The sequence below is a fragment of the Sorex fumeus genome, unplaced genomic scaffold, assembly GCF_029834395.1.
Source record: "Sorex fumeus unplaced genomic scaffold, SorFum_2.1 ptg000064l, whole genome shotgun sequence".
Classification (NCBI taxonomy): domain Eukaryota; kingdom Metazoa; phylum Chordata; class Mammalia; order Eulipotyphla; family Soricidae; genus Sorex; species Sorex fumeus.
Window position 1 is genome coordinate 4,623,159 of NW_026606121.1, and position 21,556 is coordinate 4,644,714.

General features: G+C 62.5%; 1 protein-coding gene across 1 annotated transcript; it reads left to right on the forward strand.

Annotated features, from left to right (window-relative positions):
- Positions 1 to 943: 943 nt before the first annotated feature.
- IQCE (IQ motif containing E) lies at positions 944 to 20,450 on the forward strand. The gene is made up of 22 exons (XM_056128324.1): positions 944 to 1,006; positions 3,458 to 3,505; positions 3,592 to 3,637; positions 8,485 to 8,613; positions 8,722 to 8,856; positions 9,140 to 9,210; positions 11,796 to 11,909; positions 11,983 to 12,033; positions 13,319 to 13,389; positions 13,630 to 13,702; positions 13,793 to 13,842; positions 14,285 to 14,448; positions 14,582 to 14,637; positions 15,076 to 15,245; positions 15,809 to 15,913; positions 16,567 to 16,657; positions 17,394 to 17,543; positions 18,721 to 18,828; positions 18,984 to 19,081; positions 19,171 to 19,334; positions 19,603 to 19,656; positions 20,204 to 20,450. The coding sequence occupies exons 1-22, from the start codon at positions 971 to 973 to the stop codon at positions 20,299 to 20,301; spliced, it is 2,082 nt and encodes a 693-aa protein (XP_055984299.1). The 5' UTR covers positions 944 to 970; the 3' UTR covers positions 20,302 to 20,450.
- Positions 20,451 to 21,556: the final 1,106 nt, after the last annotated feature.

The window sequence follows — 21,556 nt, forward strand, 5'->3', positions numbered from 1 at the left end:
TAAGTATCTGGAAGGACTAAAGCCGACCCGCCCGCACGGAAGGGAGCTCCCGGGAGCCCGCCGTAGCCCTCAGCCCCCGCCCGGGACGGCGGGACCGAGGGCAGGAAAAAAAAAGGCTTCCAAGGGCGCGCCCACTAACCCGCTTCGCAGCAGCCCTGCACCCAGAAGGGCGCGACGGCCCGCGCGGGGGCCCCTCCCGTGAGGCGGGTTGGGGGTTCCTCCCGCTCCCCCCGCCGAACAACCAACCCTGCTTCACTTCTCTCTGCTCGGCGCGAGAGACAGCCCAGGGACCGGGCCCGGGCAGAAGGGGCCGCCGCGGTGGGCTGGGGGCAGAGAGGGGTGGCGCTCATCCCTGGGACCGAACCGGAGTCACTAAGCTCTGGAGTCCGGAACTGTCGCCCGTGATTCGTTTAATTAAAAACAAAGCGAGTTTGGGGCTGGAGCGATAGCACAGCGGGGAGGGCGTTTATCTTTGCACGCGGCAGACCCGGGTTCGATTCCCAGCATCCCGTGTGGTCCCCTGAGCACCGCCAGGGGTAATTCCTGAGTGCAGAGCCAGGAGTAGCCCCGGTGCATCACCGGGTGTGACCCAAAAGGCCAAAAAAAGCAAAAACAAAGCGAGTCTGCAAAGTCCCGGGAAACAGTGCTTCCGGCTCCCCCCAGGGAGGGTCCCCGCCGTCCTCTGCCTCCTGTTTAGGGGCGGAGGGGCGAGCCCCGACGCGGGCGGGCGGGACGCAGGGCGCAGGCGCGCGCAAGCCCCGCCCCTAACCCAGCCCCGCCCCCGGCCGAGCCCCGCCCCGGTCCCGGGACGCGCAGGCGCAGCGCCGCCGGAGTGGCGGGGCACGACCGCGCGTCCGGGGCCCGCGGTTGCCATGGCGGCGGGGTCGCGGCCCGGCGAGCCGGCGTGCGGCGGGGCTGCAGGCGGCCCGTGAGGCCCAGAACCCGAGCACGCGTCCCGGGCGCCGCGGCCATGTCGGTGGACGCCGGGGAGGCGGCGTCGGAGGCGGTGAGCGCGGGCGGCGGGCGGGGCTCCCCTGCCGAGATTGTTACCGCACAAGGGCCGGCCGGGTCCGGGTCCGGGCCCGCGGCCCCCCGGCCGCCGCGTCCAGGCAGCCCTCCGGACGGATTCCGCGCCTCGCCCCCGGGCCGCCGGTGACGGGGCCCGCGTGAGTTTCCGCCCCACCCCCGAGTCGCGGCCCGGGCTTGGGGGGTTCTTGGGCCTCGCCAAGACTCCGGGGAGGGCTTCCCGGAGGAGGCGGCACCGCCGCCCGGGATCCCGGCTCCTGCCTCCTCCCGTGCACTTGCTGCGCGCGTGGGGGACGGGGCGCAGGGCCCGAGAGCGGAGCGGGCAGGTGCAAAGGCCCTGTGGTGCCTCAGGGCGGAGAACCAGGTGCTGGAGCAGGATGGGGTTCAGGCCCGGGACGCCCACCCGCACTCACCCTAAGGGTGGCCTTCCTCGGTTCCTGGCTGCCCCCGCGTCTCCCGCAGCCTGTCCGTCCGGCCTGCCACCTTCCCGCTGCTCCCCAGCTCGGCAGGAAGCATTCATCGATGCTGGTGGCCCTCCTGGCAGGGGTGCCCGCACCCCCTGGGGACTCCGCTGCCTCCAGTCCCGTTATCGCCCAAGTCCGACTCCACCCTCTGCTCTGGCTTTAGCTTTAGGTCACCCCACGTCTGCATGAGCTCCAGCGGGGCAGAGGAGGTGTGGCCCCTGAGATGTTGCTCTTTACTGGTGTGGTTGTATGGAGTGAGTGTGTGTGCACGTGTATGTACATATGTGTACATGAGTGCATCTGTGAGTATGAGTGTGTGCATGGTTATGAGTATAGGTGCGTGTGTGATTGCATGTGTGTGAGTGCATGCATTTGTGAGCATAGGGGCGTGTGCTTCTGGGTATGTGCATGCATCTGAATGCAAGTGTGTGTTGGGTGTGCGGACATCCTGTGTGAGTGTGTGTGCTGGTGTCTCATGTCCTGTGTAACTGTGTGCTGAGAGGGGGACAGACGTGGGGACACTCTGGTTCAGGGGTGCTGCCCTCTCTCCTGAAGGACACTACGTGTGGTGGGGGGCCCTCCTGGCTCCATGCCACCTTGTGTCTTGTGCCTGGCTACAGAGCAGCGACTTAGTCCAGAATCTGATATTGTGGCACTGGTGAGATCTGGGAACCTGTGCCAGTTGGGTGGGTGGAATTATCACCGGCAGCCCCAGGCACCCACAGGGCTCTCTGGAGAATGGGCTGAGCTGGCGATGGCTTCTCTGACCGTGGGCCTGAGAGCACCAGCTTTGGGGGCTGCCTTTGCCACCTGCTGTCAGTCCCCATGGCCTGACTGCCCTGGGCTGTGGCTGTTTGAGAATGTTCTCCCTGAGGTGACCGCTGGGGCCGTACTCCAGCACTGAGGAACCGCAGCCCCAGAAACACATATAGTTCCTTGGCCCCACAGGTCGCATTGTCAAGTGGGGGAAGCGTGCCAGCACCGACGGCTGCTTGCAGTGGGAGTCAGTGGAGGCCCGGCCTGGGGAATGCTGCACACACGCAGCTGGACGTCCCCTCCCGAGGCCTCCCAGACCATGGGGACAGTCATGACAGCAGGCTCCATGCACCGCACTCAGAAGGGGCTAAGAGGGGCTGGAGCAATATAGCACAGAGGGTAGGGTGTTTGCCTTGCACGCGGCCAACCCAGGTTCGATTCCCAGCATCCCATATAGTGCCCTGAGCACCACCAGGGGTAATTCCTGAGTACAGAGCCAAAAGTAACCCCTGTGCATCGCCAGGTGTGACCCAAAAAGAAAAAAAAAAACAAAAAAGAAGAAGGGGCTGAGAAACACTGACATGAACTATGGGCAAATTTTTCCAGACCCGGCAGCCCCATCCCTCGGTGACGATCACGTGCTCCGTGGGGCCGTCCCTGCCTCTGGGCGGATTCCAGCTGCATGGACGCGCACGCTTGCACGTGTGTGTGTGTGTGTGTGTGTGTGTGTGTGTGTGTTGTGGGAGGATCCACCTTTGTGGGGGTGTTGGCAGATAGATGCACAGGCTCCCCTGGATCTCAGGTACTTACTGTGCTGGTGGGGGACAGTCACTGAGTCTGGGGAACGAGGGAGTGAGGGGAGAGCCTCACCTCGCCCCAGATTGTCGTTCCCTGGCTGAGGGGCCAGGTCGCTGCGGGAGGCCTGGTCCCAGCCGATTCCCGGGCACCATTGTCTCCACACCCTGCTCCACGCTCAGCGCCTTGGGCTCCTTCTCCCCGGAGGAGGCAGCAGGCCGTGGGGGGCCTTCATGACTGTTCTGACCACCTGGCCTTGCTCTCAGCGGGGGGGCCGCCATGCCCAGGGCTCTGAGGAGAGGATGGGGGAGAGTGTCCAGGGCGTGGCCCAGCCCTTCACCCCCCACTTGGGAGTGCCGGCCCGCTGTGGGTGGCTGCCACTGCCACAGGCTCTCATCGTGTGCCTCTGCCCCCAGGGAGATGACAGTCTGTCTGCGGTCACCTTTGAATCTGACTTGGAGACGGTGAGTGTGATGGCGTGTCCCTGTGTGTGTGCAAGTTCCAGCTGCACGAGACACCCCCTATTCCCGGCCTGTCTTCTTTCTTCCAGAAAGCAAAGAGGAAAAGTTCCCGCAAACCCTCAGCTGCATCGCCAAGTGAGTATAGCCGGGGACACTCCGCCCACCCAGCGGCACAGCCCCTGTCCGTGGGCTGTGTGTTGTCGTGGGTGCCATGTGGGCAGGGAGCTGCACCCTCAGGCCCCACGCTGCGTCCTCAAGCCCCACACTGTGCCCTGTGACGGAGCAGCCACTCCCGCCCCTGTCCCCATCCTGGGCAACACCTGCACCTTGTCGTAAAGTCACTTTACCCTTGAGACAGATTTAAAGTCCCGAGGTTGGAGATGGGCCCCTAGGCAGGAAGGCCACCTACTGCATGTATGTGGGTATCCGTACCCATCCCAGATGCTGCAGGAGCAGGGCATGGTGTCTCAGACCGGCGCCAGGCTGTCCCTGGGCCCTCAGCCGGCGGGTCCTTGCCCTGATGACTCTGGCCCCGCAGCCCCCTCCTCATCGCACTGCTCCATTGCGGCCTCTGCTGGGGGCTGCAGGTTCAGTGCACAGTGGACAGGCCTGTGCAGCCGGCGGGAGGAGCGTCCGGTCTCCCACATCCTCACACGCACTTACCTCGTGTTTGCCGAAAGAAAACATGATTAGTAAGAGCATTTCTGGGGCCAGAGAGAGCTCAGCGGGCCGGCAGGGGCTTGGTGTGCTGGAGGCCCAGGCTCGATCCCTGAACCCCAGAGGGGACCTGGAGCTCTGGTTGCCGCAAGCACCTCCAGGGATGGTTCCCTAGCCCGAAAGTAATCAGGAGTAGGAAAGAAAGCGTCTCTGGGCTAGAGAGAACGCAGAGAGGACAGTGGGCCTGCTTACCTTGCACATAGCTGACCCCGGTTGATCCATAGCACCTCATAGGGCCCCACCACCGGAGGGCCCCCCACAAACTCTGCTGGGTGTAGGCCCCAAAACAAAACCAAAGCTCAGTAAAGGAAGTTTGTGCGAGCTCCTGCACCAGAGGCAGCTGAGGGACCATAATTTGGTGCCTGGCCTCCCTCCTGCCCGAGCGTGGCTCCACTGTCCCTTGGGCCATGGTGCACCTTTGCTGTCCCCAACGTGCAGACGGCATTGGGAGTACTGAGAGCAGCATCAGAGCGCCTCTCCTAATTTGTGCAAGGGCCAGAGACGGCTTCATGGCACTCAGCGTGGCCACGACCCCCAAACCATGACGGATGTGGGGTGCTATGAGCACGTGGCACCTCACCCATCCCCTGCCAGTGCCCACCCCTGTGCCCGTCGTGACCTCCAGGGCACCAGCTGTGGCTTCCTGGCTTGGTCTCGCCTGCTCCAAGCTCCGTGCTCAGAGCCCAGGGGAACCAGTGGTAGTGTCCAGTGTTGAAGGTGGCCACTTGTCCTCGCATGCTGCTCAGGCACCAGTGTCCAGGCATCCATCTGTGTTGGCCGCATGCCAGCCCCACGCCTCTCCCTCGACCCTCCCTCAAGTCTTCCCGTCATCTGTCTGGCATCTCCTGAGGTGGGGCTTGGGGTCACTGGGGGCACGAAGCTGAGGTCTTGTGGGTAGCTGGAGTTCTACTGGGGGGAGGGTCCTGGTCCTGGGACCCCCCTCACACCTGGGAAACTCAGGAATGAGCCGGACCACTTCCACAGATTTTTTTTTTCCTTCTAATGACACTCAGGCTGGAGTGATAACACAGCGGTAGGGCATTTACGTTGCAAACCGCAGGCCCGGCCAAGCCAGGTTCGATTCCTCCACCCCTCTCAAGAGCCCGGCAAGCTACTGAGAGTATCTCGCCCACATGGCAAAGCCTGGCAAGCTCCCCGTGACGTATTCGATATGCCAAACATAGTAACAACAAGTCTCACAGTGGAGACGTTACTGGACCCACTCGAGCAAATTGATGAACAACGGGAGGACAGTGCTACAGCGCTACAGTTACTTGTATGAATAGGAAGATTTGCTGTTTAAAATACATAATTAGGGGCTGGAGCAATAGTACAGTGGGAAAGGCATTTGCCTTGCACAAGGCCAATCCGAGTTTGATCCCCGGCATCCTATATGGTTCCCTGAGCACCGCCAGAAGTCATTTCTGAGCACAGAGCCAGGAGGAACCCCTGAGCTTTGCCAGGTGTGGCCCCCTAACAAAAAGTATAATTAGGAGCCAGAGCAATAGTACAGCAGGGAGGGCGCTCAACCTTGTATGCAGCCAACGCTGGTTCAGTCCCTGGCACCCCAGGTGGTCCCCTGAGCACCTCCAGGAGTGATTCCCTGAGCACAGAGCCAGAATTAAGCCCTAAACATCATGGTGTAGCCCAGATAACACACAAAAGTGTGTTTGTGTGTGTGTTTATGACTTTATATTTGCATCACTTTGTCTTGTTTTATGTAATTGAAGTGATTACTAAATTAAAAAAATAATTTTACAGGGGTATAGAGCCACTAGCAGGTCAATTTGTACCTCTGGGGCAATACATCAGCAACCTGATGGTGTCTTTAGGCTTCCTGGTACGCCAAAATTGCCACTCTGCCTTTGGCTGTACCCCAACAACTTGGGACCAAGTTTACCAAAATATTAAATGGCCAAAAGTTAGGTATGTTGAAACCACACCCACAAACCACCTCCAGCTCAGCTATACAAGCTCATTTATGAGACCCATAAATAAATCTCAAAAGAGAGGGTTGAAGTGATAGCACAGCGGGTAGGCATTTACCTTGCATGCAGCCGACCCAGGTTTGATTCCCAGCATCCCATATGGTTTCCCGAGCACCGCCAGGAGTAACCCCTGTGCATTGCTGGGTGTGACCCAAAAGGAAAAAAAAAAAGAGATCAAAAGGCACATTTAATCTCAGACCCACCTGCTCATGACTGAATACACCAGGGGTAAATCATGTCAACCTGGAGCCCCCAGCAGCCACCATAACCCCAGGCTGACCACCATCTCAGGATGGATCTCACTGTCACTGTCCTCCCGTTGTTCATTGATTGCTTGAGTGGGCCCAGTAATGTCGCCATTGTGACACTTGTTACTGTGTTTGGCATATTGAATACATCACGGGTAGCTTGCCGGGCTCTCCGAGAGGGGTGGAGGAATCGAACTCAGGTCAGCCATGTTGGCTGCATGCAAGGCAAACGCCCTACCCGCTATCGCTCCAGCCCGGATGGATGGATCTCACAAAGATACAATTTGCTGAAAACTCGGGTATGCGGTTTTTGTGACTAAAATCTTGGGCTTTCTCGGAGTTGGGATGCACTACCTCCCCCACTTCCCAATGCACATGGAAGCACTGGCAGTCTCCCCCACGAACCAACTCCAGAGCCATTAATTATGCTATGTAAGCTCTATTACCGGCCTCGCTTCAGAGACTCATGAATAAATTTTGAAAAAGATCAAAAGCCGTAGTTAATCTCGGACCCGCACATGGCTAAACAGACTGGGGTAAATCCGAGGGGGGGGGGGGGTGTCAGCCTGGAGCCTGCCCAAGCAAAGACCCTGGCAGCAACTTGCTCCCACAATCCATAATCGTCTCCATACCCCCGGCCTGACTCCCACCATGTAAGGACAGACCTCACCGTGATATAAGCTGCTGAAAATTCAGGATTGTGGGTTTTGTGACTGAAATCTCCAGGCTTTCTCAGGGTCGGGATGGGCTACCTCCCCCCAAGCCCCAGCAGTTACATCCACACCCCAAAGCAGCCACCCAGTTAAAAGCTACTCCAGCCTTACTGTCCTGATAAAAATAACTGAATGCCCTGAATAAACACTGTGATCTTAGCACGTATTCCAAACCATAATGCACAAAAGGAAAAGGAGAGAGCAAGAAGGAAAGTGCCTCCCATAGAGGGAGGCTGGCGGGGGGCGGGGTGGGGGGGACGGTGAGGTGTTGGGAGGGAAACAGGAGACATTGGTGGTGGGGAATTGTACACTGGTGGAAAGACGGGTGCTGGAGAATTTTATGACTGAAACCCAAGTATGAACAGCTTTGTAATGGTCTTATCTCACGGATGTTCAATTGAAAAAATTTTAAAAAGTAATGTGGAGGGACTGGAGAGATAGCACAGCGGGTAGGGCGTTTGCCTTGCACGCAGCCAACCCGGGTTTGATTCCCAGCATCCCATGTGGTTCCCTGAGCACTGCCAGGAGTAACCCCTGTGCATCGCCGGGTGTGACCCAAAAAGCAAAAAAAAAAAAAAGTAATGTGGAGCTCACGCTCAATTCAATCATCTTGATCAGTGGCTGAATAAATAGTATCCCCACATTAAAAAAAAAAAATTTAAAGTAGTTCTCACATTTTGATAGCCCAAAAACAAGTCCCTGACAAGTTCATCCTTTTTCTCTCCTGCTGGTCAGTGTTTCAGTGGGGCTGGGCAATAGCACAGCGGGTAGGGCGTTTGTGGCCGACCCGGGTTCTATCCCCGGCATCCCATATGGTCCCCTGAGCACTGCCAGAAGTAATTCCCGAGTGCAAAGCCAGGAGTAACCCCTGAGCATTGTTGGGTGTGACCCAAAACTGTCACTGTTACTGTCCTCCCGTTGTTCATCGATTTGCTCGAGCGGGCCCAGTAACATCTTCGTTGTGAGCGTTGTGAGACTTGTTGTTTACTGTTTGGCATATCGAATACGTCAACGGGTAGCTTGCCGGGTTCTCTGAGAGGGGCGGAGGAATCAAACTCGGGTCGGCCAACACCCTACCCGCTGTGCTATAAAAAAAAAAGCGTTGCACTGCTGCGTGGCAAGTCAGGAGATGTGATGCAGAAAAGCACACAGAGTTATGGGTTCCTGGGTCTGACAGCTCGTGGCAGTGGTGGGGGATCCAAGTGTCCACTGGTCACGTCTCTACAAACAGCAGTGGCAGCCGTGAGGTAGCTCTGCCTCCGGTGGCCTTTGCCGGGCACCAGCTGATGCTGCCCAACCCCGCCTTGGCATTCTAGAGTCGCCTTACCAGACGAAAACTAGAAAAGTGGCATCCTGGAGGCCCCTGAGGGCAGCAGCCAGCATGCCTCTCGGGGCCCGAGCGTCCCTGACCCCCCAGAAGCTATGGCTGAGCAGCTCAAAGCCAGGTAGGTGCCCCCCAACTCCCACAGCCCCGGGGGAGGGGGACGCTGCTCTGGGGCCCCCCAGTGAGGCCACCTGATGTTTGTGCTGGTGCCTCTGCACTTTCCCTCCAGTCAGCCTGGCCCAGTCCCTGAGGTCAGACCTTGGCTCCGAGCACCCGTGGACCAGCCCCCCCAGGGATACTCCCGACCACCTGGTGGAAGCGCTCAGGATGAAGAGGGCCACCCTCCGGCGGTCTGCCAGCAACGGTGAGTGAGCCGGGCTGGGCCAGAGCAGGGTCCCACTGCCCCTCCTCCCCCGCCCCGCGCTTTGCTGGTGGCCCCCCTGAACCTGGACCCCCAAGCACGCAGCACTTAATGGGGGTGCAGGGTTCGAATCTGGCAGGCACCTACCGGCTCCCACTTCCGATCGCTCTCCTTGAGGAGAGATGGACTGTCCCCTCGCTGTGGTGGGTGCGTCCCGGAGCCAGGCTGTGCTTCTGTGAAGCATCTCTGGGAGCTCACCCGCGTTTCTGCTCCCCTCTCTGTTCAGGTCACACTCCGGGAACCCCCGTGTACAGGGAAAAGGAGGACATGTATGACGAGATTATCGAGCTGAAGAAGGTAGGGTGCCCGCTTCTCTCCCGCACCTGGTGCAGGGCATGGGGCGGCCACGTCCTTAGTGTGTGGGGGGCACAGCCTTTTGCTGGCACCACCCCCGTACATTGCCAGGAAGCCCCTGGGCCCTGGGGGGCTGGGGGGGCAGCATTTCCTCATCCTCAGCTGAGCATGGAACTGTAAAGTCCCGGGTTCCTGGGTCACCAGCCCCCCACCCCACCCCACCCCTGCCCTGCTTGGGAAGCCCCAGGGTGAAAGAACCAAGTCAGTAAAAAACAAGGAGTCAGGGCCTTGTCCTGGTGGCAACAGTAGGTGTCGGAGAACGGCTGGAGCCTGGGTGCTGGGGTCTGGTCAGTGGCCAAGCCTGGGGTCTGGGGACTGGGGCGCGTGGGCAGCAGCTTGCAGTGGGCACAGGTGAGCTGGTACTTGGGTGCCATCAGTGAGCACCAGCCGGGCTGCTCTTGGGCTGCCTGGGAGCATGCCCTCAGGGCAGCTGTGAGTCCTGCCGTCTCACCTGGCATCTCTTGGGCCTGCATGCTCCGGGCACGTGCCCTGGAGACGTGGGGGGTCGGGATCAGTGTCTGCGGGGCTGCAGGACACTGATCACTGCATGCCCGACCTGACAGCATCCTGCTGAGGACAGAGCTAGGGGGATTCCCCATCTCTCTAGAGTGGGCATGCTCCTGGGGCAGGGCCCCCCTTCCTGCTTCTCAGGGGGCTTTGGCCAGGCCTCTTCAGCAGAGATACTACTCCCCCAAGGGCTCTGTGTCAGCTCTGCTGGAGGCAGTCACACCCCGCAGCGTAGCGGGGCTGTGCCGGAATCCCTGTGCAGTGGGGGGCCCCCAGCCTCAACCTCCAGGGCAGCACTGGGGGAGGGAGGCGTGCTCCGGGATGTCCAGCTCTGCCTGGCAGTGCCCAGGCTCCCTGCTGTCGCCGCAGAGCTGAGAGCCTTCCCAGACACTCCCTTCAGTGCTCCTGGGGTGACGGGCTACGCCCTCACCCCTCCTGGGGCTCCTTGCCCCTGAGCTGACTGTAGGATGGGCTTCCTGGCTGAGCCTGTGCGCGGGGGGGCCCGCCCCACTGGGCCCAGCTGCATCTCCTCGGTGGTCAGTCCAGGGCCGCCACACTCCGTGTGGGTGTCCGCGGACGCAAGTCCTGGCATGTGTCTCAGATCCAGGCTTCCTGAGTCCCAAGTAGGCCTCTGGGACCCAGGCCCTGCAGCCACAGGGGTGCCCTCCTGGGCCAGCACGGGGCGGGGTCCTTGGGCTCACACACACACAGACCATCACTGCACCCTGAGCCCCCACACACCTTGGAGTGGCCCTCGTGGACCCTCCCCTGCGGGCAGTGGGCCCCAGCACGCATGGCAGCAGCTTCTGGCTAATTCACCTGGAGACCACGAGGCCCTGGTGCAGACCGGCACTGGGAGTGGTTTGCTGGTTGGCTGCTAGTGAGAACTGGGTGCCATGGGGGCCCCTGAGTCTCGCGTGCCCTCACCCCGGTGCATTTCTCGTCTCAGAGACCACAGGACCCATTTTTGTTTGTTTGTTTTGGGGCCACACCCAGCAATGCTCAGGGGTCCAGTCGGTGGTTATTTGTAGCACTGCTCAGGGAGCAGTATGTGAGGCCAGGGATCGAATTCGAGTCCGCTGAGTGCAGAGCAAGCACCCTCCCCGCTGTGCTCTCACTCCAGCACCAGAAAACCCTTTCGGAAGTGAGAGCCCTGAGAGAGCCCGGACTGGAACTCCGCCCGCGTCATGCCAGGACCTCGCAGTCCTTGGAGGGCTAGAACGGCAAACTCAGGCTAGCTGCAGAAGCAGAATGAGCTTCGTGTGCTTTTCTGCCTTTTTCGGTTTTTGTTTTGGGGGCCACACCTGGCTGTGACAGGGATCACTCCTAGCAGTACTTGGGGGGACTGTTTGTGGTTCCGGCAGGAGAACCCAGACAACTGCATGCCAGGCAGGCACCTTTACCCCAGAGGTGAATTCTGTTTGGCACACCTGGGACCCCGCCCTAGCAGTTGTTTGGCATACCTGGGACCCTGCCCTAGCAGTGTTTGATACACCTGGGACCCGGCCCTAGCAGTGTTTGACACACCTGGGACCCCGTCCTAGCAGTGTTTGGCACACCTGGGACTCGCCCTAGCAGCTCACACATGCCAGGCTGGGGCCAGCTGAGCGGTGCTCTTGTGTGTGGTTGTGGAGATGGCACATGCTGGGGGTGGGAGCCAGGGCCTCATGCGCCCCCACCAAGCCCCTGTCACCCAGGAGGAGGGCAGCAGCCCCTTGCCGTGGAAGAGCTTTCATGCACGTGAGCTCCAGTGGGTCCCTGCACCTCGCAGCTAAGGGGCATTGGCTTCTCCCAGCAGCCTGCCGGGAGTGGGGGAGAGAGCCTCGCTGAGTGCTGGACATCCGGCTGCCTCTTCCCCCACTCCTGAGCCTAGCAGGGCCCCACAGACCCCCGCCTCAGCACACGCCGTCACTGAAGGGAGCAGCAGGTGACCTCTGATCCTTCCACGACACAGCATGTGTGTGCTTATGTCCACCATCTGCACACATGTGACGTACACGTGTGCTCCTTTTCCTCTCCAGTCACTCCACGTGCAGAAAAGTGACGTGGATCTGATGCGGACAAAGCTCCGGCGCTTGGAAGAGGAGAACAGCAGGAAGGACCGGCAGATAGAGCAGCTCCTGGACCCCTCCCGAGTGAGTCCCGGCCCCCACCGGGCGCTGCCAGCGGGGCGCGGCCTGACCTGCTTCACTCTCGTCTGCTCTGCAGGGCCCCGAGTTCGTCCGGACCCTCGCAGAGAAGAGGCCCGACGCGGGCTGGGTGAGTGGCTGCCGGGGCCTCTCCCCCGGGACTTGGGGGACTCCCCCATGCCAGGAACACAGATGGCAGGGAGGACAGCCATGCGGGCTGGCCGTCTTGGAGCCAGGGTTCCTTCCAGCCTGGCCTGCGCAGCTGCTGTGCTGGGGGAGATGGTGCCAAGCACGCCCCTGTAGGAGTCAGTGCATCTCCAGGTTTGTGGGGCGTTTGGAGGCCATACCTGTCTGTGCTCAGGGGCACCTCCTGGCTCCTGGCTCTCCTTAGGGGTCACTTGCAAGGTGGGAACTGTGTGGCAAGTACCTTAATCCGGTGCTATCTGGCCCATTATGCTCAGATTTTTATTTTTTTTTTTTTTGCTTTTTGGGTCACACCCGGCGAGATGCACAGGGGTTACTCCTGGCGGTGCTCAGGAGACCATATGGGATGCTGGGAATCGAACCCGGGTCGGCAGCGTGCAAGGCCAACGCCCTACCTGCTGTGCTATCTCTCCAGCCCCATGCTCGATTTATAAAACTTGTTAAAGTTGACGGGGCTGGAGAGATAGCACAGCGGGTAGGGCGTTGGCCTTGCACACTGCCGACCCGGGTTCGATTCCCAGCATCCCATATGGTCCCCTGAGCACCGCCAGGAGTACCCCTGTGCATCACTGGGTGTGACCCCCAAAAAAAAAGTTAAAGTTGAGGGTGGAGACATAGCACAGTGTGCCGTGTGAGATCAGGAGCACTTGCCTTGCATGAGCTGACCTGGGTTCATTCCCCTGCACCACATAAGATCCCGGAGCACTGCTGGGGGTGGCCCAAACACCAAGCAAATCCAAATAAAGCTCAGGAAGGTAGAATCCTGCAGGAGGCTCTGCGGGTCACCAAGCTGAGCCTCTGAGGAGCCTGGGGGAAGGACTGAACTCCACTCTCCCCGTCCACTCACAGAGGAGGGCTTGCCAGTCTCTGTGGGACTGTGCTGCAGCTGCCGTCATTGTGGAGAATATGAGTCAGCGCCTGCGTCTGTGCAGGCCCGGTGGACGGCGCGGGGCAGGGAGTGCGGGCGAGCAGCTAGGGGTAGCCTTGGGTAGGGCGCAGGCGGTGTGCGGGAAGGGCAGGCGCCCGCAGGCAGAGCTGCCCTGGGAAGCACAGGTCCAAGGGGATGCCTTCACCACTCATTTGCAGGAAAATCGGTGCCCCCAGTGACCCTCGGTCCAGTTCAACCAGTGCTTGCTTAGGCTGGGGGGCGCGGGGGGGGGAGGAAAAGGCCCTGCGAGGCGCGGGGTGTGGACAGGCTGGTTCCCCGGCAGGTCATCAACGGGCTGAAGCAGCGGATCCTCAAGCTGGAGCAGCAGTGCAAGGACAAGGACAGCACCATCAGGTGGGCCAAGAGCCGGGGGGGGGGGGGGGGGGGGGGGCGCTCCAGCCACGCCTTCCCTTCCCACACCCTCAGAGAACGTTCCCCGTCCGGGCCATGGGGTGACGTCCCACCCTCAGGTGGGCAAGCCTGAAGCGGGAGGGACCCTACAGAGTGATCCGCTGGGGTGGGTGGGGGAGTGCCCGCACCAGGCTCCGGCTGCAAGTCCCATCCCTGCCTACCAACCCTGGCCTTGGCTCCTAGCAAACTGCAGAGTGACATGAAGACCACCAACCTGGAGGAGATGCGGGTCGCCATGGAGACGTACTACGAAGAGGTGTGCCCACGGCAGGCAGCTCTCGCAGCGGGGCGGGGGGGGATAGTGTGCCCTCCGCTCGCTCTGACACACGGCCGGTGGCCTTTGCAGATTCACCGTCTCCAGACTCTGCTGGCAAGCTCTGACACGACGGGACGGAAGTACGTGCCTCATGTCTGTGGTGTGCAGTCAGGGTGCGGGGTCCGGGTGTGCCAGGTTCCTGGGGTCACCGTCCAGCCCAGGTGGTCCAAGAGAGGATAGCACTGGGGGGCCACAGCTCAGCGACTGCCGCAGAGCATTTCAAGGTCGTGTCTGTGGGAGGTTGGGGTCGTCCCCTTTGGCCCCTGGCGACCGTGCCCAGCATTCTGCACTCAGACCCACCGTGGCCCCCGTGGCCCTCTGCTATGGTCGCGTCCCTGGGCGCAGGGCAGAGCCTGGCAGGCTGATGGCGGGGGTGTACAGTGCAGAGCGGGGCGCCCACTGTGACCGCGTGTTGTGGCCACTCCCGCCTGCGGCATCTGGGTCCACGGCTCCCGGGGCAGAGGTTTGTCCCCATGGTGGGCTCGGGGCTCCCGCGGGTGGCTGACCGCGTGCTCCACCCAGGCTGCCCGGCGAGAAGAAGGCCGGTCTCAGGAGGCAGAAGAAGGCGGGGACCGCGCTGCTGAGCCTGTCTCGGAGCGTGCGGGAGCTAACCGAGGAGAACCAGAGCCTGAAGGAGGACCTGGACCGCCTGCTCAGCAGCTCCCCCACCATCTGCAGGGCCAAGGGTGCGCGCTGGGGACAGGCAGGGATGACGCTGAGGCCGGGACAGTGGTTCTGCAACTGCACGTGGGCTCTCGGGGTGAGGGCAGGCCAGAGGGGAGCCGGCGTGTCTAAGCGCCCTCCCTGGCCTCCCCTCAGGCTACGTGGAGTGGAGCAAGCCCCGGCTGCTGAGACGCATCGCCGAGCTGGAGAAGGTGAGGCCCCTGCGGGCAGAACGTTCGAGATTCAGTGTTTTCCTCTGTCCACCCCCACGCCCCTCCCCAGCTGGGCCTCTGGGCCGCTCCCAGGTGGCTGTCCCTTCCCCGTTCTCCAGCCTACAGCCAGGTCAGCGTCGTTGGCGTGGGGCCTGGCAGCACATGGGAGGCAGCCCAAGAAAGGGTGTCCAGTCACCTGCCCTCACACTGCCCGGGCTCTGCCCCCTCCGGTTACTCCAGAACTAGAACCCAGAGCCAGCCTGCCAGACCACTGGACATGCACGCGCGCGCACACACACACACACACACACACACATACACACACACGTGCACATACGCACATGCACACACGCGCTGCCAGCTGTGGTCTCTGTCCCGGGCTTCCTGCGTGGCGTGCAATAGCAGCCAACACACCTAACCCATCTGTGCGGCCTCCAGAAGTTAAGTCCAGTGGAAGCGTCCAAGTCCCACGCGCCTGACTCGCGGGCAACTTCGGCCTCCAGCCCCACTGCACACAGGCAGCCCGAGGAGACAGAGCGTCTGCGCAGTGCCGTGAAGAGCCTGCGGAGTGAGCGCAGCGCCCTGCAGAGCCAGCTGCTGGAGAAGGAGTGCGTGAGGCCCGCTGGACAGCTCCGCGGGAGGGAGGCGGGACTGGGCCCTTGAATCCGGAGGGTTTTTCAAAGCCTGGTCTGGAGAAAGGTCGCCCTGGGCTGGGCCTCAGGCCATGTGACTGCAGACCTGCAGGCGGCTCTCCACCCTGACATCGGCCTGTGCCAGACACATTCCGTTGGCCACCGACATGCAGCTGCATCTGCCCCACGGCAGCGAGCCCAGGTGTTTCCTGGAGGTCTGGGAACGCCCCACGCTCACAAATGTGATGCCTTCCCTGGGTGTGGTCAGAGTGGTGAGGCCTGGACCCACGTGTCCCAGGAGCCCCTGGCCTTGCAGAGCTCTGCCTCCCTGGCCGTGGGCCACCGTGGTGCCATCTGGAACAGACCGCGCTAGACATATGAGGGCCTCCCAGGGCACGGGCCTCTGCTGGCACTCGAGGTGCCGGAGAAGGGGGTCCCCGAGGCAGGGAGCTCACGGGGGCCCAGAGCAGTTGGCTAGAGGCACCTGGCGTGCCCAGCACCTGCCCTGCTCAGCTGACCTGGCTTGTGTCCGTGTCCAGCGGGGAGGTGCGGCAGCTGCTGCAGACCAAGGCGGACCTGCAGAGGGAGCTGGATGCCCTGAGGGGCAGTGAGCCCGAGAGCACACGGCAGGAGCAGGCTCTGAGGTGAGGCTCCCGCGACAGTGCAGACGCAGCCCACGGCACAGCGGGAGGCCCTTTGCCATGCACTCGGCCCACCCGGGTTGGATCCCTGGCATCCCATATGGTCCCTCGAGCACCACCAGGAGTGATTTCTGAGTGCAGAGCCAAGAGAGACCCCTAAGCATCACTGGGTGTGACCCAAAAACCAAAAAGTAACCCAAAAAAAACTTGACTCTAAAATACACAAGTGAGGGGCCAAAACTATAGCACAGCAGGTAGGGCGTTTGCCTTGCATGCAGCCAACCTGGGTTCGATCCCTGGCATCCCATATGATCCCCCAAGCACCGCCAGGAGTAATTCCTGAGTGCAGAGCCAGGAATAACCCCTGAGCATCGCTGGGTGTGACCCAAAAAGCAAAAAGTAAATAAATACACAAGTGAATTTAAGGGTACAGGGATTTATGTATAAAAATGTGACCAAATGCAGGTTGGACACATGAGCATAAGGCTGAGCTGACTAGGACTCGGTCTCAGGATAGGCAGCCAGTCTCCAGTGGGGTCTGGGGAGGGCAGAGTCCCCTCTTCCTGTCTTTCCATCCCCCCTACTGTCCCGTCTGCTGTCCATGCAGTGGGCAGTAGTGCTGCCCAGGTCTCAGCTGCATCTCTTCTCTCCTCCAGACGGGAAGTGCAGACGCTTCTCAGGAAGGTCCAGGCGCTGCAGGAAACGGTCACAGCAGGGCACGAGGAGCGTCTGGAGGGGTCTCCTGAGGTACCAGCGGGCACGGAGGGGCATGAGGGGTCTGTGGGAACCTCCTGAGGTACCGGGCGGGGGGCTACCCCAAATCAGGAACAAGTGGGTCCGTTTGGCGAATATTGCTGTGGGGATCCTGGACAGTTCGGCCCCCTTCTCACAGCTCAGCTCCGCTGTGTACATGTTACGTACTTGTCCCTGGGACCAAGGCCCCACGGCTGACAGGCACATACATGGGTCCATCAGGTCTCCACTGATGGGGTCAGGCAGGGCCAGGCAGAGCGCCCGACCCCAGCACACGGCCACCATCTGCCCTGCAGAACGGCCTCCTCTCGCCCTGCCCCCGTGGCGGGGTATTGCCCATGGCTGAGAAGCCCTTCATCAGGCGCATTCAGGGCCCTGCCAAGAAGGGGTCATCAGGGCGTCCCAGGAAGCAGATTGGTAGCAGGGACTGTGCCCGCCCAGAGCAGAATGTGGCCTCTCCCGGTGGTCTGTCCCCGCTGCTTAGGGGCGCAGTGTCATGCTGAGTGGGAGCCACGGGCACAGTCAGGGGACAAGGCGGCGCCCAGCAGTAGTGGGCCCCATGGGGCTCCCAAGCAGAGGGTCCCCAACCCCATGACAGTCCTGACCCCAGGGGTACCCCCAGACGCATGGACCCGGTCGCTGAGCTGTCGGGCCCCCGCACGTACCCCGTGGCCCAGTGTGGAGCTCCCAGGCCTGGCCTGCCCGCCAGCCTCTCCCCTTCCTCCTCCAGGCCCCGGGAGAGCCCCGTGCACCTTCTCTGCCCGGCGCAGCCAACCCTGGGCCCAGCGCCTCATCTCGGCCTCCCTCCTGCTGTGCCGAGGGCCGGCGGGATGCGGCTGCCAGGACCCTTCAGGCCCACTGGAAGGCCCACAGACATGAGGTGGGTCCCAGCCCCCCCCCCCCCAGACAGGAGGTGGACCCCCAGCCCCCACACACTGGCCTGCACAGACCCTGGGATTCAAGGGGGCAGTAAGAGGTGCAGCCCACGCATGCAGACGCACACATACATGCACGTGTGGCAGGCAGAGGTTGGGCCGGTCTGAGCAGCGTCTCCGGGAAGCCTCCCGCAAGGCCACCGGGGTGCTCGTCAGGTGGGTGCCCCGCGCCCTGCTCTGCGTTCCCGTCCTGCTGACGGAGCTGAGCTGGGTCAGGAGCCACCCTGGTAATAGACTCACCTCTGTTTCAGGACAGACAGACCCTCGCGGACCAGGTGAGCAGATGGCGCCACTCTCACGCCTTCTTGGACACCGTGGGCTGGCTCTCGCGCGCCCCAGAGGCCCCGGCCAACTTGGGTCCCCCCACTCCTGACCGAGGCCCCGGGGAAATGCAGAGGTGCAGGCCCCTGGGCTGGCCTCTCCCCAGGAGCCACCAGAGGGCGCCTTTTGTGCGTGAAAATTGCCGGTTGCACTCTTCCACACTTGGGCCCTTGTGCAGCACTGAGGCTCCCCTCGGCACAGAGCCAGGAGCAGCCCCCCCAAGTCAAAGCCACACAGCAGCCTCACTCCTGTGAGCATGCACAAGCTCACTCACACCCGATCCCCAGCCTCCCGCTGCAGACACAGCCCCTCTGGAACCTTCCCTGCTCACTTGGGAGACACTGGGGCTCGGGTGCTGCCCCGACGTCACCCATCTGCTACATGGCGTTTGCCCCCACCCGGGGCTTCTGGTGGGAGCTGCAGCCTCCCCTCGCTTCCAGGCCCAGCCCCCGCCCACATGTGCTGGGAGAAAGGGGGTCCCCACAGCAGGCCTCGCCCCCTCTCAGCAAGGCCCTGGGTTGCCCCCAAAGAAGAGAGGCCCGGGGAGGACAGGGGTCGCCCTGGAGCCCTCGCGTGTGACTCCCGGGAAGGTCGCTGTGCCCGCCGAGCCCCTGGTTTGGACCGGTTGCGAGTCCAGCATGCCGTGGGCCGGGCACCGAGCAGCCCGGCTGGGACGTTTCCGTCTCCTTCTATCCCACACTGGTCTCCTGCGGGTCCACACCTGGCCGACTCACTCCGGGCCTGTGGGTGCTTGCTGTTGCAGGTTCCCCCCTGAGCTCCCCTGCCTCCTCCTCCCTGCAGGCGGCAGTGGTGCTGCAGGCAGCTTTCCGGGGGCACCTCGCGCGCACAAACCTGCTTGCCGGCACCACCCTACCCCAGCGCACCAGCTCACCGCACCGCCCCAACAAGGTGACCACCCCTGCCTGCTCGCCACGCAGGCACCCAGGCCCAGCGTCCCCCTGTCCCAACCGTGCCCTGCCCATGGCGTAGCGACAGCGCCGCCTCGGTGCCATCATGGTGGGCTGCAGAACAGGCCCCAAGGAGGCGCCTGCTGTCTCCCGCAGAGCCCCCAGGATCAGGACCAGGAGGAGGCTGTGATCATCATCCAGTCCGTCCTGCGGGCACACCTGGCTCGGGTCGGACCCCCACCCTCTCCGCGCAGGTAGGCGCGGGCCCCTAAGCCCTTGGGAGGGGGTGGTCCGCATCACCTCACGGGGGGAGCTGTGATTCAGGAGACGCTTCCCCCCACAGCACTACCAGCTCGGGGGCTGTCCCCAGCGCGCCCCAGAGGAGGCCTGCCACAGCTGCAGCCCCGGAGCTCCCCCTGGCCGGCCTCCAGGATGCTGGTGAGCCCCTCTCTGTCCCCCCGTGGCCAGCCCCCCGGGTGTGGGCCAGGAGCTGCGGGAGGCTTGCAGGCACCGCCCAGCTCTGTCCCTGGCAGCCAGGACAGGACAGGACAGCGAGCTTGGCAGGCTACAGTCGGGGCCAGTCTTCACGGTGGGGGTCCTCCCTGGAAAGCCTGACCCAAGCCACACCCTCCCCCATGACCCTGTCCCCACATCTGTGGTGTGGACGTGCCCCCCGGCGCCTCAGCTGTGCGGAGGGAGACTGCCCAGGCCACTTGGCCACAGGGTGGTGGGGACACCGCCCACAGCAGCCTCTGTGCTTCCCGTGTCCCTACAGGTAAGGACGGCGAAGTGAGCAGTGGCGAGATGGTGAGAGCCTCATCCTGTCCCGGTGAGTGGCACGCACCTGGGGCTCCTCTCTAGAGTGGCTCTTGCTGGGGGATCTTTGACCTTGGGTCCACTCCTCGGGTCCACTCCTGCTCTAGGCAGCAGGGAGCAAAGTCCCCGGCCAAGACACATGGGGCAGCCCTACACCGAGCCCTGCCTGCCACCTGGTTCGCTGTGACAAGGATGCTCTCGTAGACCTGCTCCATGTGACCTGTCACGGGTCACGGGTGGAGGGCAGCGCCTGATCGGGCTGCCCTGGGGCTGACAGCCCTTGGCCCTGGGGCGTTGGCCATGGTGAATAACCTGGAGGGGAACTGGCCCGGCTGCCCCGGCCCAGGTGTGCGGGGGAGGGGGTCTGCTCTGCGCCGTGCAGGGGCGGGGGGCAGGGTGCCTTGGCACAGCATTGGTCACACTCCCTCGGCTCTGCCCCATGAGGGAGCTCGCGCAGCACCTCAGGAAAGCCCAGAGCCCCCCCCCCCGACCCCCCTCACACGAGAGAAGCCAGCCACCCGGACCTCTGCGCCCCGAGTGAGCCTTCTGCTTCCTCTCAGGCTGGCCCGCACCCTCAGACAATAGCAGCTCCGACGACTCAGACGAGGTGGTGATGCCGCCCTCGGTGCCCAGAACGAAGACCACCGCCCTGGCCTAGCCCCGCCGGCGCCCCCTCGGGCCGAGGCACAGAGATGCACTGGCGTGATTCGGGAAGAGAAGAACAGGACTCAGTTCCGCCGCGCGTCTGCGGATTTTCTCTTGCTTTCTGCTCATTTGGGTCAAAGAACCCCCAGAGCCTTTGTTCTGGCCTCGGGTCAAGTGTCAGGGCCCAGGCGGAGGGGCATCTGAAGACCCCCTTTCTCCTGGGGTCAGGGCCTGGGAGAACAGGGTGGCCGCCCAGCCCCTGCCTGGCCCCACAGCCCCAGACCTGCCCCTCACCGCGCGGCCCCTCTGGGCGACCATGGGCGACGCAGCGGGGGCGACCCACGCCAACCCCAGGTGGACCCTGGGCCTCACTCCCCGCACCAACCTCCCTCGCGTACCCACCCCCCCAGTGGACCTTCCTCTCTGCTCCCCCCTCCCCGTGCTGCCCAGGAGGCCGGTAGGGTTTGTCGTGGGGTAGATCAAGTCTCTGAAGTCTGGATCACAAGGCTGGGGGTGCCGGCCTTGCTCTTATGTGAGCCAGGTGCCGCTCCTAGCACTGCAGAGTGATGGGAATAAATTCCTTTGAATCTGGATTAAAAGGAGTAGCACGTTTGCTTGGAACTCTGGAGCAGGGCGGGCCCATTCCCCTAGCCTGGCAGCGGGAGCTGTGGCTTCGGGGGTGCCATGAGAACCGTCTGAACTGGACAACGCGGTTCCCTCTGCCCTGCACTTCCGCTCCAGAATATGTCCCTGAGAAGTGTGTGTGCATCCTGGCCTCAGTCCGTGTGTGCCCGCCTTGTGCACGCAGCCTCGTGTGTACTCATGGTCTGGGTGTGGTGAGGTCTGCACCGGTCTGTCTGTCGTCGCTCCCTTGCGCCGTGCGTGGTCTCTGCGTGTGTCTGCTCTGCTCTCGGGCCCCGCCGAGTTGTTCGAGAAAAACCAAAGTCTCCCGGCCACCTTCCGAACGGCAGGCTGCCCAGCCTTGGGCCTGTGTCCCCCGACTGTCTCCCCTCCTGTCGGCACATGCCCCCGAGCCAGCCCGGCCGGACCAGGCCCCTGGCATCCCCGCGAGTGGTGGCCAGAGAGGTCCACCTCGTTCTGGGGGATGGGGGGAGCGGAGCAGGGGCCTGGCCCTGAGACTGTCCTCTCTCCTCCCAGATGAAGGAGCAGGCGTGGCACCCACAGAGCTGCGTGCCTGACGGCCTGCCGGGTCGGGAGCGGCCTCACGGTGCTGCTTCATGTACAGGAGCCCAGGTGGCAGTGCAGGG

Coding starts and splice junctions, on each gene's coding strand:
- IQCE (XM_056128324.1), top strand. CDS start 971: ATGTCGGTGGACGCCGGGGAGGCGGCGTCGGAGGCG. Junction 11,910..11,982: donor AGCTCCTGGACCCCTCCCGA/GTGAGTCCCGGC, acceptor TCTGCTCTGCAG/GGCCCCGAGTTCGTCCGGAC. Junction 16,658..17,393: donor GTCTGGAGGGGTCTCCTGAG/GTACCAGCGGGC, acceptor TTCCTCCTCCAG/GCCCCGGGAGAGCCCCGTGC.